The sequence below is a fragment of the Arctopsyche grandis genome, chromosome 1, assembly GCF_051622035.1.
Source record: "Arctopsyche grandis isolate Sample6627 chromosome 1, ASM5162203v2, whole genome shotgun sequence".
NCBI classification, from domain to species: domain Eukaryota; kingdom Metazoa; phylum Arthropoda; class Insecta; order Trichoptera; family Hydropsychidae; genus Arctopsyche; species Arctopsyche grandis.
This window is the reverse complement of record NC_135355.1, coordinates 36,315,676-36,329,212: the sequence shown is the minus strand read 5'-3', so window position 1 is coordinate 36,329,212 and position 13,537 is coordinate 36,315,676. Positions and strand designations below refer to the sequence as shown.

The 13,537-nt window shown below is 31.5% G+C and overlaps 2 protein-coding genes across 4 annotated transcripts in view; one reads left to right on the top strand and one right to left on the bottom strand.

Moving 5' to 3' along the window:
* The window catches only part of LOC143914358 (PH and SEC7 domain-containing protein-like), a 47,392-nt gene extending 36,114 nt beyond the window's left edge, over positions 1-11,278 (top strand). For 2 of the 3 annotated variants that reach the window (XM_077434552.1, XM_077434560.1), the window contains 8 exons: positions 7-199; positions 275-471; positions 567-693; positions 2,184-2,285; positions 2,420-2,564; positions 2,635-2,754; positions 2,951-3,141; positions 10,543-11,278. In XM_077434552.1, coding sequence (XP_077290678.1) covers positions 7-199; positions 275-471; positions 567-693; positions 2,184-2,285; positions 2,420-2,564; positions 2,635-2,754; positions 2,951-3,141; positions 10,543-10,600 — 1,133 coding nt within the window. In that variant the 3' untranslated portion in view covers positions 10,601-11,278. Of the gene's footprint in view, positions 1-6; positions 200-274; positions 472-566; positions 1,286-1,461; positions 1,754-2,183; positions 2,286-2,419; positions 2,565-2,634; positions 2,755-2,950; positions 3,142-10,542 lie in introns of those variants that run through there. The other variant, XR_013260811.1, reaches the window with a different exon arrangement.
* A 925-nt stretch (positions 11,279-12,203) lies between these two features.
* LOC143914427 (protein CutA homolog) lies at positions 12,204-13,060 on the bottom strand. The gene is made up of 3 exons (XM_077434646.1): positions 12,947-13,060; positions 12,599-12,756; positions 12,204-12,407 (listed from the first exon to the last, which is right to left on the bottom strand). Exons 1-3 carry the CDS (start codon positions 13,026-13,028, stop codon positions 12,240-12,242), a joined length of 408 nt encoding a protein of 135 aa, XP_077290772.1. The 5' UTR covers positions 13,029-13,060; the 3' UTR covers positions 12,204-12,239.
* Positions 13,061-13,537: the final 477 nt, after the last annotated feature.

The following is a 13,537-nucleotide window of genomic DNA, read 5'->3' as shown; positions in this document are numbered from 1 at the left end:
CCCCAGATGCTGTTCACACTTTAACGTGCGCTATTATGTTGCTGAATACTGATTTGCATAGTCAAAGTGCAAGTCGTAAAATGTCGTGCGCTGAGTTCATAGAGAATTTAGCCGAATTGAACGATGGAGACAATTTTCCCAGAGAAGTGCTAAAGTTATTATATCACGCAATAAAAACTCACCCGCTAGAATGGGCTCTGTAAGTGTTTATCCAGTATTCTTTTGTGTGCAAGTATGTTGTGAATTTTATGTTGAATGCACTTTTTATTTGCAGTGATACAGAACCAATTGATAGCGGGGAAGGAGGTGATGGATCTGGCTCAAGAGGCACAGAAGCACATCCTACGACGCGTGCTGGTGGATCTTTCGGCTCAAATCCATTTTTAGAAGTTCCCGATCGGCAGCACGCTGTTGAATATAAAAAAGGCTATGTGATGAGAAAGTGTTGCTATGATGCCAACGCTAAAAAAAGTGAGATTTAGATATATTTTCTATTTTCATTGATTATATTATGATACTAATGATTGATGTTGTTGTATTTGATTTTTGAAATGGTTTATTTTCAGCTCCATTTGGCAAACGTAGTTGGAAAATGTTCTACTGTACGCTTAGAGATTTAATATTATATTTACATAAGGATGAACATGGATTTAGAAAAAATCAAATGTCTGATAATTTACATAATGCTATAAGGTGTTGTAAATGATATTAATTTATTTAATTGAAGTAGTGAGTTTAATTTAAACCAGGGCTGTTGAGTTTGAGTTGTGGATTTTGATTGTTTTTGAATGGTCACATTTTTTTTTAAATATGTGTGTATTTTAAATACAACATTTAGTAAAGTTTTTATATAGAAATGTGATAATTCTAAACTTGCTCATATTTCGAAAGTTCAGATTCATTGATCAATGAGGTCTGTTCAGGTTTTAACTGGATTGTTTTATAAAATCCTTCAACAATATTGTGTTATCAGTAGTCACCGGACCCAGAAGGTGCCGCGTATTGTTCAAAGGTTGTAAATGCATTGTTAAAGGTTTGCCGAACCTTTTTTACAAAGGATTTATAACAATGGAACAATGGACTATCCGGTGTCTAGTTATCAGGGCTGAAGAGTTGCTTTAACAGTGTGGTGGCTGCTGACTCATATTTGTATCATGTTGGCTGCACAACGCTTACTCGCCGCTGATATATATATATGATTCACGGCTGCGCAAATATAATTTTCAGTCCGCTAAAATATTTTTGTATCACGTTTTCCTTTATGACGAAAACGTGATACAACATTGTATCATTATACATATATGATTCACGACTGCGCGAACTGTTTCAGTCTACTGATATATTTTTGTATCACGTTTTCTTCAATCGTTTGTGGTCAATGATACAATTTTGTATCACGTTTTCGTTATAAATGAAAACGTGATACAAAAATATATCAGCAAATTGAAACAGTTCGCGCAGTCGTGAATCATATATGTATCAGCGGCCAGTAAGCGTTGTGCACCCAACATAATACAAACATGAGTCAGCGGCCACCATAGTGTTAAGATTTACCGACTCCAACTAGAATGATTTTAGTAAAACGATTTATGACTTTTCTTGCCAACATATAAAATTTAAAGAATTAAAAAAATAACTAAAAATTGACATGTAACCCAATTTATGGAATTTTCGTTATTGAAATAGTTATAAATAAAAAGAAAGTACATTCATAGTGTATGTGTTTGAATTTCATACATAAACAAATCAATTTAATAAAAAAATGAGAATAAAAATAAAGTATGAGACGGAGGAAACAATTGCTTTTGGCCACAACACACCAAAATTCGTACAATTTAACGATTTTATTTATAATGTAATTTAAATTGAAGATTTTTATAAAGAAATTATGAAATTTTAATTTATTAGTGAATTTACTTCAATTAAATTGGAGGCTTTAGTTGACACATACCGTAATTCTGTTAATTAAAGAAAGTAATAAAACCGAGTTGGAGTCAGTTGATTTTTTACAACTCGGATTCCAATTGAAATGCTACGACTCTCTCTCCACAGCCCTGGTTATTTATACATAACTTAAATAATATACATAGTTTGAATTGGTGTTTTTTTGTATCGATTCGACATCCCTGACTGAAAATACGGCTCAAATATTGTATGTACAACATTCAAATATTATTTTTCAGAATACATCACGCTCTGGCCACAAAAGCTACAGATTATACAAAAAAACAACACGTGTTTCGGTTGCAAACTGCGGACCAAGCCGAATATTTATTTCAAACTAGGTATTAATACATATATTTTTCTTTCCCCCCCCCCCTCCCCATTTTCTAATAATATATATATATATATATATCATTGGAAATAAACAGTCCAGTCGATAGTCACATAACTATAAAAGTATTTATTTAAACTGCAGTGATTCGAAAGAGCTCCAATCGTGGATCGACACAATCAATTTCGTTTGTGCCGCTTTTTCTGCTCAACCCCTAGCCGGCGCCGTCGGCTCTCAGAGGAAGTTTCAACGTCCTCTATTACCCTGCAGTCACACTAAATTAAGTTTGGTAAGTCACATTCTTGATAATGGGTGGTTATTGTGATGTTATTTTAATCGAATTTTTAATACATTTACAGAGAGAACAGCTTCGTGATCACGACGAGCGTTGTGCAAACATCGAAACGGATCTGTTGCAAACTCGAGCATCCGGTGCGTCGCATAATAACAGAGAAAGGGAGGCATATCTGCATAGCGAAGTGAGTTTCGTATTCATAATTACACAAAAAGTGGTAATTGTTCGAATTCGGAATGGTTTTTGCATACATATAGTTGTAATGATTGATGCGAGTGTAAACTTTTTAATGCACGCTATTTTCGTATGTCAGTATAAGTCAGTTTCTGAAAACTTTTTGTCAGTCTGTGTATTTACCTACTTTGTTTTTGGTTGTGCAGCTCAAGAGATACAAGACTTACGCCTATTTGTTGAGATCTCGGGTCTCGCAATGGGGTTCAGAGGGGGGCAACGCAGCGCTGGGTGCTCCGATACTAGGGGAACTCGATGAGACTGAAAGTACAGGTGAAGTGTTGCGACTTCCGCCGTTGCCAGAAAGGAATACTTCACAACCACTCGCTCCGAATTCCAGGTATAGTTATAGACAAGCTATATATACTCCCGCCCCTCCAGACTCTGACGTGCCATGACGAGTAATGGCCGTTTTTGCTGCTTGCGTTTTGTGATTAGTCGTATACTTTTGATCGATTCTGAAATGTTTTTTGTACTCGAGTGACGTATCGTTGTTGTTTTTCGTTTTTTAAGTGCCTTTTTCTTTTTAATTGTTTTTATTCATTGGTTTTTATATATATATATATACAAGTCGAGTTGTAATTATCTTTCGGTTGTTTAAAATGGGGACGCGACAATTGGTGCAAGTCCAAAAGGTTCAACGACAAAATGTACCCGAAAATTAGTGCACTGACAAAATGTACCCGCGACAAAATGTCCCCGCGACAAATCGTTCACGCGACAAAATGTCCACGGAAATAATGTTCAACCGACAAAATGTTAAAAAATCCTAAATTTTCCTATTTTAATGGAAAAAGTAACTTTTTATTGTATTATATGTTATATATCTATCGATGTATATGGTACTTTTTATCGTATAGATCGCAATTTGGACCAATTGTCGTGTAACCGTTTAAAAGCAGCAAAAATTTTAGTATTTTATATGAAGTTAATTATTAAATACACCAAATTCGGACGTAAGGAATTTTACATACATTTAAGTTTAGTTCACAACTTTCGGCGCACGTTTTTAAAATAGTATAGAAAATAAAATACAATGCCAACATATGTATTCTGATAACAATTGAATAAAACATTTGATTAAAAGCACGAAAGAAAGCATGCCTTTTCTTATCGAAAATTATTGATAAACTTGATTATTATAGATATATATTATATTATATTATTATATATATATATATATATATATATATATATATATATATATATATATATATATATATATATATATATATATATATATATATATATATATATATATATATATATATATATATATATATATATATATATATATATATATATATATATATATATATGCACAGCAAGCTATTTCCTTGTATGATTTTAAACATTCTTATACTATGCACTCTGTCTTAGGGGGTACATACACATTAATTTTATCATATTTAAAAAAACAAATACTTATGTACGTTCAGCAACTCACATTGGTTGGATCATAGTTTGATTCGGCGAGCATTTGTGTAAAAATTAAATATATAAACCTGCTGTTTAGTCAATGCTGAAGTTACATAACAAAGTCTTTTAGTGTTTTTATTATTTTTTTTTAGGTAATATGCATTTTTTCTAGTAATATGGTGTATGTGCCACCTTTTGTATCATTGTTATTTGTATTATCAAAAACTTGTATGTGTTATCTATTGTCTTTTATGATGGTTGTAATTATGAAGTACATATTTTGTATGGTCAGTAAATTATTTAACAATGTTTTAAGAAATTTCTTCGAGTTCTACTTTATGCAATTAAAAATATTTGAACATGTTGTAGAATTTGATATTATTTGTCAATTATACTGTTCGACACGAAAAATGGTTCAGAGACGAGATATGACTTTTCTTATCGATCTATGCCCAGTGAACACGAATCTGGTAATAAAAATGTTGATTGGCGCGAGATTCGGAGATATATGTGTTTTTTAAATCGCGCGATTTTTCTATATCTTGCTGTTGTTCGGTCGATGTATCAAAATCTGTCAACTTCTTGTTCAAAATGAATATTGGAATCTATAGTCTAGGATTAATAAACAATAATTTTATTGATAACTAGCTTACTATCTACTTACTACTTACTAGAATTTTATTTAATTCTCATATAAAGACAATTAAATATATTATCCCTATTAATTCAATTCAGATTCGTGTAAATACGAGTAAATAATAGTACGAGTTTTTAGATGGAAATTTTACCGATTAAAAATTCAGCACACTTCCAATTAACCCTTTTAAACGAAAACAAAAAATAGTGTGGCCAGAACCCTATCCCAATAAACATGTTTCAATAGAAAATACTCAATATAAAATAGTATTAACAGTGGGAAAAAATCCCAAGTGAAAATACGTACTTTTGACTTTTGATTTGAACTGGACGACTACTTTTAAAGCTGAAAAGTACTACAAATGAAAGATAAAATACCCGACTACACATTCCAATCTTCATTTTGAGCAGGAAGTTGACAGATTTTGAGACATCGACCGAACAACACCAAGATATAGAAAAATCGCGCGATTTAAAAAACACATTCATATCTCCGAATCTCGAGCCCATCAACATTTTTTATTACCAGCTTTGTGTTCAATTGTCATAGATCTATAAGAAAAGTCATATCTCGTCTCTGAACCAAAAATAAAGTCGTCATTTGTCGAACAGTGTTATTCTTCAAATTCATTACAGAAGTATTTTAGTGTCACGGAATAATATAATTAAACTTGTATTAGGAAATTGAAATAAAGACATGTTGCAGTGATGTTCGGAATGGCGATTCTTATATTGCTCAAGCATTTCAATCCAATTATAGAAAATTATATGCCGTTTGTGATTTAATAAAAAAAAAACCCAACCATTACGAACACTGCTGGCTTATTGTTTACAATTATGCTTTTTTTCCCTCTGTCAATTGTGCCTGTTTGATTTAATCAAAATCTGTACATGTATAAATACCACTGGATGTTATTAATTTAACTCTTTTGTAATATTTAATTGTAATCATCGGCGATAAAGTGTTTATTATCCAGTAGGTAATGCATTTCATCTGCTTCGTTGTGATGGCTATTTTTGTTGGTTGTGTTAATGTTTGCCAAATATGTAGAAAACTGATATTATATTTAATAGTGTTTTTATTCTTATAAATATTATACATTCATTTTGTTTCACGCTCAAATGTGCTTTACACATAGATTTATTTCAAACGTGTCCATTTTGATTGTTAAAGTTGATTTGAAATTAGTCTGAATTATTTTTTAAAACGTTTTAGACCGCTTTCATTAATCCGTTGCCCGCGGCAATAAATATAGCGAACAAGCCCTGTACGCAGCGGCACCTGTTTCGCGAATTTGGCAATCGAGTTTTCGACCTTAAATACAGATTTTAATATTTACTCAAGTAACCAGATATGTTAATTAACACATCAAGTATTATTTTAAACAATAAAATACATAATATATCTCGTTGTTTTGGCTTAATTGTCAAATAATCATTCTTTATACAATTGAGTTGTATCGTCGCCATTGTTCAACAGACGTGACGTCACATGGACGAGGTTTCAGTATGGTTCCACAAAAAACTAATTTTGATTGGTATATGTTCATTTTAAGCAAATTGAATAGATGGCATTCAACTCTCTGTAACATATTCAACCAATTTTGAACCTTAAAACAGTTGAAATAGGCGCATATAAGGCTCAAAATCCCGTGCAAAGTTCAGAAATTCTATGGAAGATAACCGCGCTACAGACTTGTCGCGCAAAGCTTCCATAGAAGATGGCCGCGGGCAAACGGTTAAAAGATATTGAGCCTGAAAGGTTTAAAGAGCATTACATACGGTAGCGTAATAAATTAACACATGTATTTTGATTCTTGTGTCATTTATAAAAGTTATTTCACAATACTAAATAGATACGTAACCTGTTATTAAATTAAATCTTACTTGCACAACAATTATATACATATATGTATATATAATGTGATAGGAAATGTTTGTCAATTTGTGGATGCGCTTGGAGTAGTAGAATTAATATATAGATATATACGTAACGTTTTATTTGAATTTATCTTACTCTTGTCTGGTTCGAGTCGTAACTTAATGTAGTGGACGAGACAATAGGATTTAATAAGCAATATTATACTGTTTTATATAGTTATTAGATTCGTGTACCCTGTCCTGAGTTTTTGGCATATTCTCTCATTGCAACTGCTTATACATATCTTATATATCCCGTATATACACATACTTATATTTAGTGTTGTGAAATAATACATCCCATATATAATATAATAAATAATACACATATATATATATATATATATATATATATATATATATATATATATATATATATATATATATATATTCAATAATGATAATGCATTACAATTCTGTAACTTGTGTCTAATAGGATGTAAGTTATTATATTTTGGTAGTCGATAATTTTTGATGTCGATTAGGTTTTTTAGTCAACGAAACGTATGAATTGTTTTTATATATTATCACAATTTATTATTTAAAAATATTGGTGCTACTTTTAATTGTACATATATATGACTAGTCGGTAATGTAAATTCTTTTAGCAATATAATAGTACAGTATTAAATATTATATGAATTCTGATTATTAATAGTTTAATTAAATTTTTAATCAAAGATTTAATTTAAAGAATATACCAAATATATACATAAAAGTTTTTACAATTCATAATAATCTTACATATATAAATTTATTTTTAAGTGCTTCGATATATATATTTGTTTGAATTTTTAGCAATTAGTAGTTTAATATTGGTACATACGTGTGATAAAATGTAAAATTTGACGAATATTTTCGGTTTGAAAGTTTTCCCAAAGACTACTCGGCTGTGAATGTTATGGCAATGTTTTTCTAAAATCAATTACAACTTGTATTTTTGTTACATTGATGTACTGTGTATGTATGTGTGTGTGTGTGTGTGTATATATATTTATTTGAAAATTTCTGTAGGTTGTGTCTATTGTAATTGTTTTTAATTCATCGGTTTTGACAATTTTGATGTTGACATTATTGTTTACGAATAATAACCGTTAGCAATCGTATACTAGTGTATATTGTTTATATCTAAATACATAGTTACTAGGTTAGACTGATTATTAATCTCAGCTGTGTTGTATGAATTGACACTAATATACTATATTATATATGTATATTATTTTAGAGATTTTATTATTAAAAAAAAAAAATTAATGGTAAATGACTTCAAATGCCTTATTTAGATTTTTTGCTTTATTTACACCATCGTAAAAAAAAAAATTAATCAATGTGATGGATTTCTTCTTGTTATATATCTTCAGAATAAAATTAGTACAATTTATTGTATGTAAATAAAACAAAAAAAAAACATTCGTAGTGTGTGTATTTCTTTCTCAAATTTATAAGTTATATTTCACCCACAATTTGTTATTTAGCGTGTGTGTGTGTGTGTGCGTTTGTGTTATCAATTAACCCTTGAAAATCATGAAATATATTATACTTTCACATTCGACCACTGTTTATTTTTTTTTTGGTTTTACATTTGAAAGAAATCTTGTAATTCTTTTTGCATTTCTTTTCTCGAATTATTTAGTCGTAGATTTGACCCACCTTTCCACTGTCGATGTTTAGTTTTTTGTTTTTGAATGTTTTGACGAAACTGTTACTTTATATTTATATATATTAAAGGGATAATTTATCTTTTATTGAGTTTGGTACATGTTATAATATTGCATTTCACAGGAGTTTCGTGGGAATGGTATGGATACATATACGTACACATTCTTTTGCATAAGGCTTAGTTGAATTAGTTTTTTACATAATGGCAAAACCACCGATACTAATGGGCTGATATAATATAATCATTTGGTTATTTATTTTTCTTATAATTATTATTTATTAGTTTATATTTTGCTTTATATTTCTAAACATACTACATACATATATTACTTAATGTTGATGTGTTTATATTAGTGGAATGAGTAATGTATTGCATGTCATTATTTATACATAATAGGTTGATTTGCTTATTTCATATACACCTTCTTAATTTATTTTAACAAATTTGCAATAAAAACTAATAATTCAAAATGTATTTCAACTGTGAAGACTTTGTATTGAACTAATGTGCAGATTAGTGTGAAGCTGACATACATAATTAATTAGGGATTCCAAAAATACCGTCATTTGTCATTACAGGTACTACCGAAAAAAATCACTGCCGGCCCACACTGGTGTCGCCGGTAGAACGCGTATATGTAGGTAGTACCGATATTTGTCGGTAGTACGGATATTTTTCGGTAGTACCGGTAGTTGTGGGTAATAACGATATTTGTCGGTAGTACCAACATAGGTAGGTAGTACCGATATTGATCGATAGTACCGATATTGATCGGTAGTACCGATATTGGTTGGTAGTACCGGTACCAGTCGGTAGTACCGGTACCAGTCGGTAGTACCGATATTGGATGGTAGTACAGGTATCAGTCGGAATTTATTTATTTTTGGTAATACCAATATTTGTCGGTAGTACCGACAAAGGTAGGTAGTATCGATGTTTGTCGGTAGTACCGATGTTGGTTGGTAGTACCGGTACCAGTCGGTAGTACCGATATTGGATGGTAGTACAGGTATCAGTCGGTAGTACCGGTCTCAGTCGGAATTTATTTATTTAATCAATTATTGCAATATAATTTAATTAATTATCAAATAATTAACTGTTGGCTAATCATTAATTTTTTTTAACAGTCAGTTATTGTAGTATTCTTCTTTGAATAGCAGGTCAAAAAGGATGTTGACTGTTGATTCATTCTTCGACTAATCCATACAAACTAGCCAATACAACGCTTTCGAAACAATGCAAACAACATATGTAAAATTGAAATTCTTATATTTCGGTACTACTTGTAGTCTATTCTGTACTACTGATAGTACCGAAGCCCGAATTTTGTCAAAAAACCGGTAGAACCGGTTTCCGTAGTACTGGAATTGGAATCCCTAGACGCAATAGGTAGTACCGAAGGCCGAATTTGAACAAAACACCGGTTTCAGTGGTACTGGTATTGGAATCCCTAGACAAAATAGAGTTAAAGTTAATTTCAAATAAATCTCAGTTCTCATTTTGTGTATAGATCGGACTCATATTACCAGCTGATTTATGACAAGTGTTGTAATGTAATGTATGTAATGACTTAATACATGTGAGTGCGTGTTTGACCATTGTATTGATGTCGTAAGTCACATAATCACCTCCGATTTAACATATGTTTTTACTACGCTCTACATATATTGACTGCTTAATTATGTCTTAACATTTGTTGAAATTTGCACTGGTTTTATAGATATTTTCGTTTTTAAGCATTATTTTCGCAATATTTTGTCGAATAAAAACCTAATTTAGAAATCACATACTCAAAATCTTGTAAGTTGTCGATTCAATGCGCTCATTTACACTATATATTTTAATTTGTGCATGGTTGCACTCTAATTGTTTTTAATTAATGGCATGTATCAATTTATCATTTTATTTATGTGAAATGAATTTACATTAAATGATTCATTACGAATGTAAAATATGTACCGCGACTAATCAGCCAGCCAACGTTGTAAATTGATTCGATTTTCACGTCAATGATGTTAAATTTTGAGAAGATTTAGTTGTGTCCAGTTTTTAGTGCCGTGTGTTGTGTAGTGTGTGAGTTTTAAAGGATTGTTTGATGTGTTTCAGGGATCCGAGAAACTGCGAAGACATTCCCGAACAAGCCCAGTATTCACTGCCAAAATGAAGAGCGTTCAGCCGCCGCTTCATCCGCCATTGACTTTTCATGTTTAATTTATTTAGTCATTGTATTTAAACGAGATAAATCTAAGTGTAAATAATACATTTCGTTATGATATTTAAATACATATTCAGTGATCGTAGTGACGCAGTAGTGTTTCTATGCGCCACGAACTACTCTTAAATACATACATACATACGTATCTATTACATATATTTAATATATACAACGTGGTACACATTATGTGTGGCGCTAGTGTAGAGTTTGAGGAATAATCAATGTGTACATTCCCCACCTATTTCAACGACAGACGTGTACATTTTTGTAGATTCTCGTTGCACTGGTCCCACTGTGTACCCTTACCTTTATACAATTTTATTTCTTATATACGTATTATATTGAAGACATACATAATGTGTTTTGTACTCTTTTTAGGTTTCATACAAAATTCGCATTTAAGGTACTGCTGTGTACATTTCTGATATGTGATTCTTTTCGATTTAATTGTAAATTAAAGTTTAGATTATAGAAATTATCACTTATAATTAATTATATTTATATTAATTGACAATTAAATATATTGCTTGTTATTTCTTTATTGACTTTATGTTTATTATTTTTTTTTTGTTATACATATATAAACCTTTCCTGTAATTTTTTTATTTATTTTATATAAAAATGATTAAAAATTATTCAAGATGCATTTTTCATATGAATAATAAATAAGTGTTGCGTAGGGGTGGGTGGAGAATCCGAATGAAAGCCCAAAGTCCACGCGCAGCCAGCGCTCGTTCCAGAATAATCTGATATGATCTGAAGTGGGTGACCGTGAAAAAGTAGAAAATGTTCGTTTACGATGCATACTTATGAAAAACGGTTAGAATCAGTGGCGTGCGGTAAAACTCTCTCCCCCCCTCGTACATCCTCACTTAATTTGCGCGAGCAGGATACAAGAGGAACAGGCTTTTCCTCCCGTATCCTGCGTGCGCACATTAAAAAAGGCTGTATGACAAAAAGAGAGACAATTTCACCGCATGCCATTCTCCAAATCGTCTCCAAAATTTTTGTATTCTTAAACGTGTTTATTACGATTATTTTTCACCACCGAATTATCGGAAGCGATTTAAATTTCTATCAGAGATGAGAAACCGCGCAAACCGATCGGAAGAATGTAGGAATACTGACTGAACGATTAGCAAAGTAAAACATAGAATAGCCTTGTAAATAAATAATAATGATAAAAAAAGTATGAGATGGAGGAAACATCGGTTTTGGCCAGAACATATCAAAATATGTGCAATTCAACGATTTTATTTATAATGTAATTTAAATATTAGATTAATAAATAGAGACTGGTTTTGATGCATACTATTTATTAAAAAATAATAATAATAAATCGTTTCAGAAGTAAGAAGAGGTTTGTAAAAAGGAGTCTGTTGATTTTTTACCACTCCGATTCCGCTTTAAATGCTCCGACTCCGATTCCACAGCTTTGGATTAAAGTTTGCTGGTGCATTATTATTATATATACCGATGGTCATGAAAGGATTTAAATTAAAAACAATTGAACAAAGTTCACAACACCATTCAAATAAAAGTCAGATTTTTTCAATAATATTTATTTATTTTATAATTAAAAAGAGTATTATTTTTTAATTTCTGGTACTGAATCACTTATCCATTTCAGATATGGCGGATTTCCATTTTGGATAGGGGTCGATATAACTTCGCAGACAATGTACGGATGGTTTTCTCGGACAAATTTTACTAGATCGTCCACTCTGGACGTACGCGTCTTGATCATCATTAGAGCCTACAAGATATCATCCTCAATATTAGTTTTTATAATTACAATTTTTATATAACTTTTCAAAACAAAGTAGTGAACAATACAACTTATTATTTTCTATGAGCGAAAAAAAAACAAATGAAAAATAATAAAAAAATTCAATTATTTTTTTGATGCGATTTCAATGATCATAATGTTATACTAGTGATGGCTACCTCGGAATCTTCGGTTATTTCATCTTTCCATTTATATATAGAGATTACTTTGGGTATGATATTGACACAAGCTGCTAGTTCATTTTCGATTATCTTCCGTGCTAGGGTTTTGCCCACCTCGTCGTTAGGTATTGTCACGTAAGCTATAGAGTGAATACCTGAAATTACCAACATTGATTTGTTCAAACTGATACAACACACACCAGTCGATGGAAAAGGAAAGTATAATACAAAATTATGCGACGGGTTATTTATTCACCTGTCAGTTTTAAAATAGTTGCACCAACAATGCAATTTTTGACCTGAGAATATAAATATAAACAAATTATCAATAGACCCTGCAAATACCTTCAGCCATGGCAGTGTAACGACATATGAAAGTAGCAGCTAGCAACGAAAACGGGGTTCTTACATTTGTAGCACACAACATAACCTTATGACAGATCTGACAGTATGCAAAGTGCGAGTGTTGCCAGTACAAGTCGAGAGTGTCTCCATTTTTAATAAAAAAATTCTTTTGGGCAGCACTGACCGATAGTGCTTTTCAAATTGTATAGAAAACACGGTTCAGTGATTATTCCGCATAAAACGATTTCTAAAAGTCACTAAAATCACGGAACATCTGGCACCCGAAAATTCTATCCATCGAGAGGTAACCAGGCGAACTATCCTACTAATGAAAACTCGAGTGCCAAATATCCCGTATTCGCGATTTTCGTGGCAATGATTGTCGTGTGCGCGATCGCAATGTGCGAAATAATCCGTTTACCAGAAAACACATTTGGCCACTTAGATTTCAATACAAAAAATATAAAAACACTACCTTTAGTAGGGGTGACCGTAAAAAAGTCGACAGTGGAAAAGTTGAAAATGTTTGTAGGCATATAGTACAACTCATATGATCTCATCAGGCCACTGCGACACATATCCAGAAAAGTC

Coding starts and splice junctions, on each gene's coding strand:
- LOC143914427 (XM_077434646.1), bottom strand. CDS start 13,028: ATGTTGTGTGCTACAAATGTAAGAACCCCGTTTTCGTTGCTAGCTGCT. Junction 12,757..12,946: donor TTACACTGCCATGGCTGAAG/GTATTTGCAGGG, acceptor TGGTAATTTCAG/GTATTCACTCTATAGCTTAC. Junction 12,408..12,598: donor AAATAACCGAAGATTCCGAG/GTAGCCATCACT, acceptor GATATCTTGTAG/GCTCTAATGATGATCAAGAC.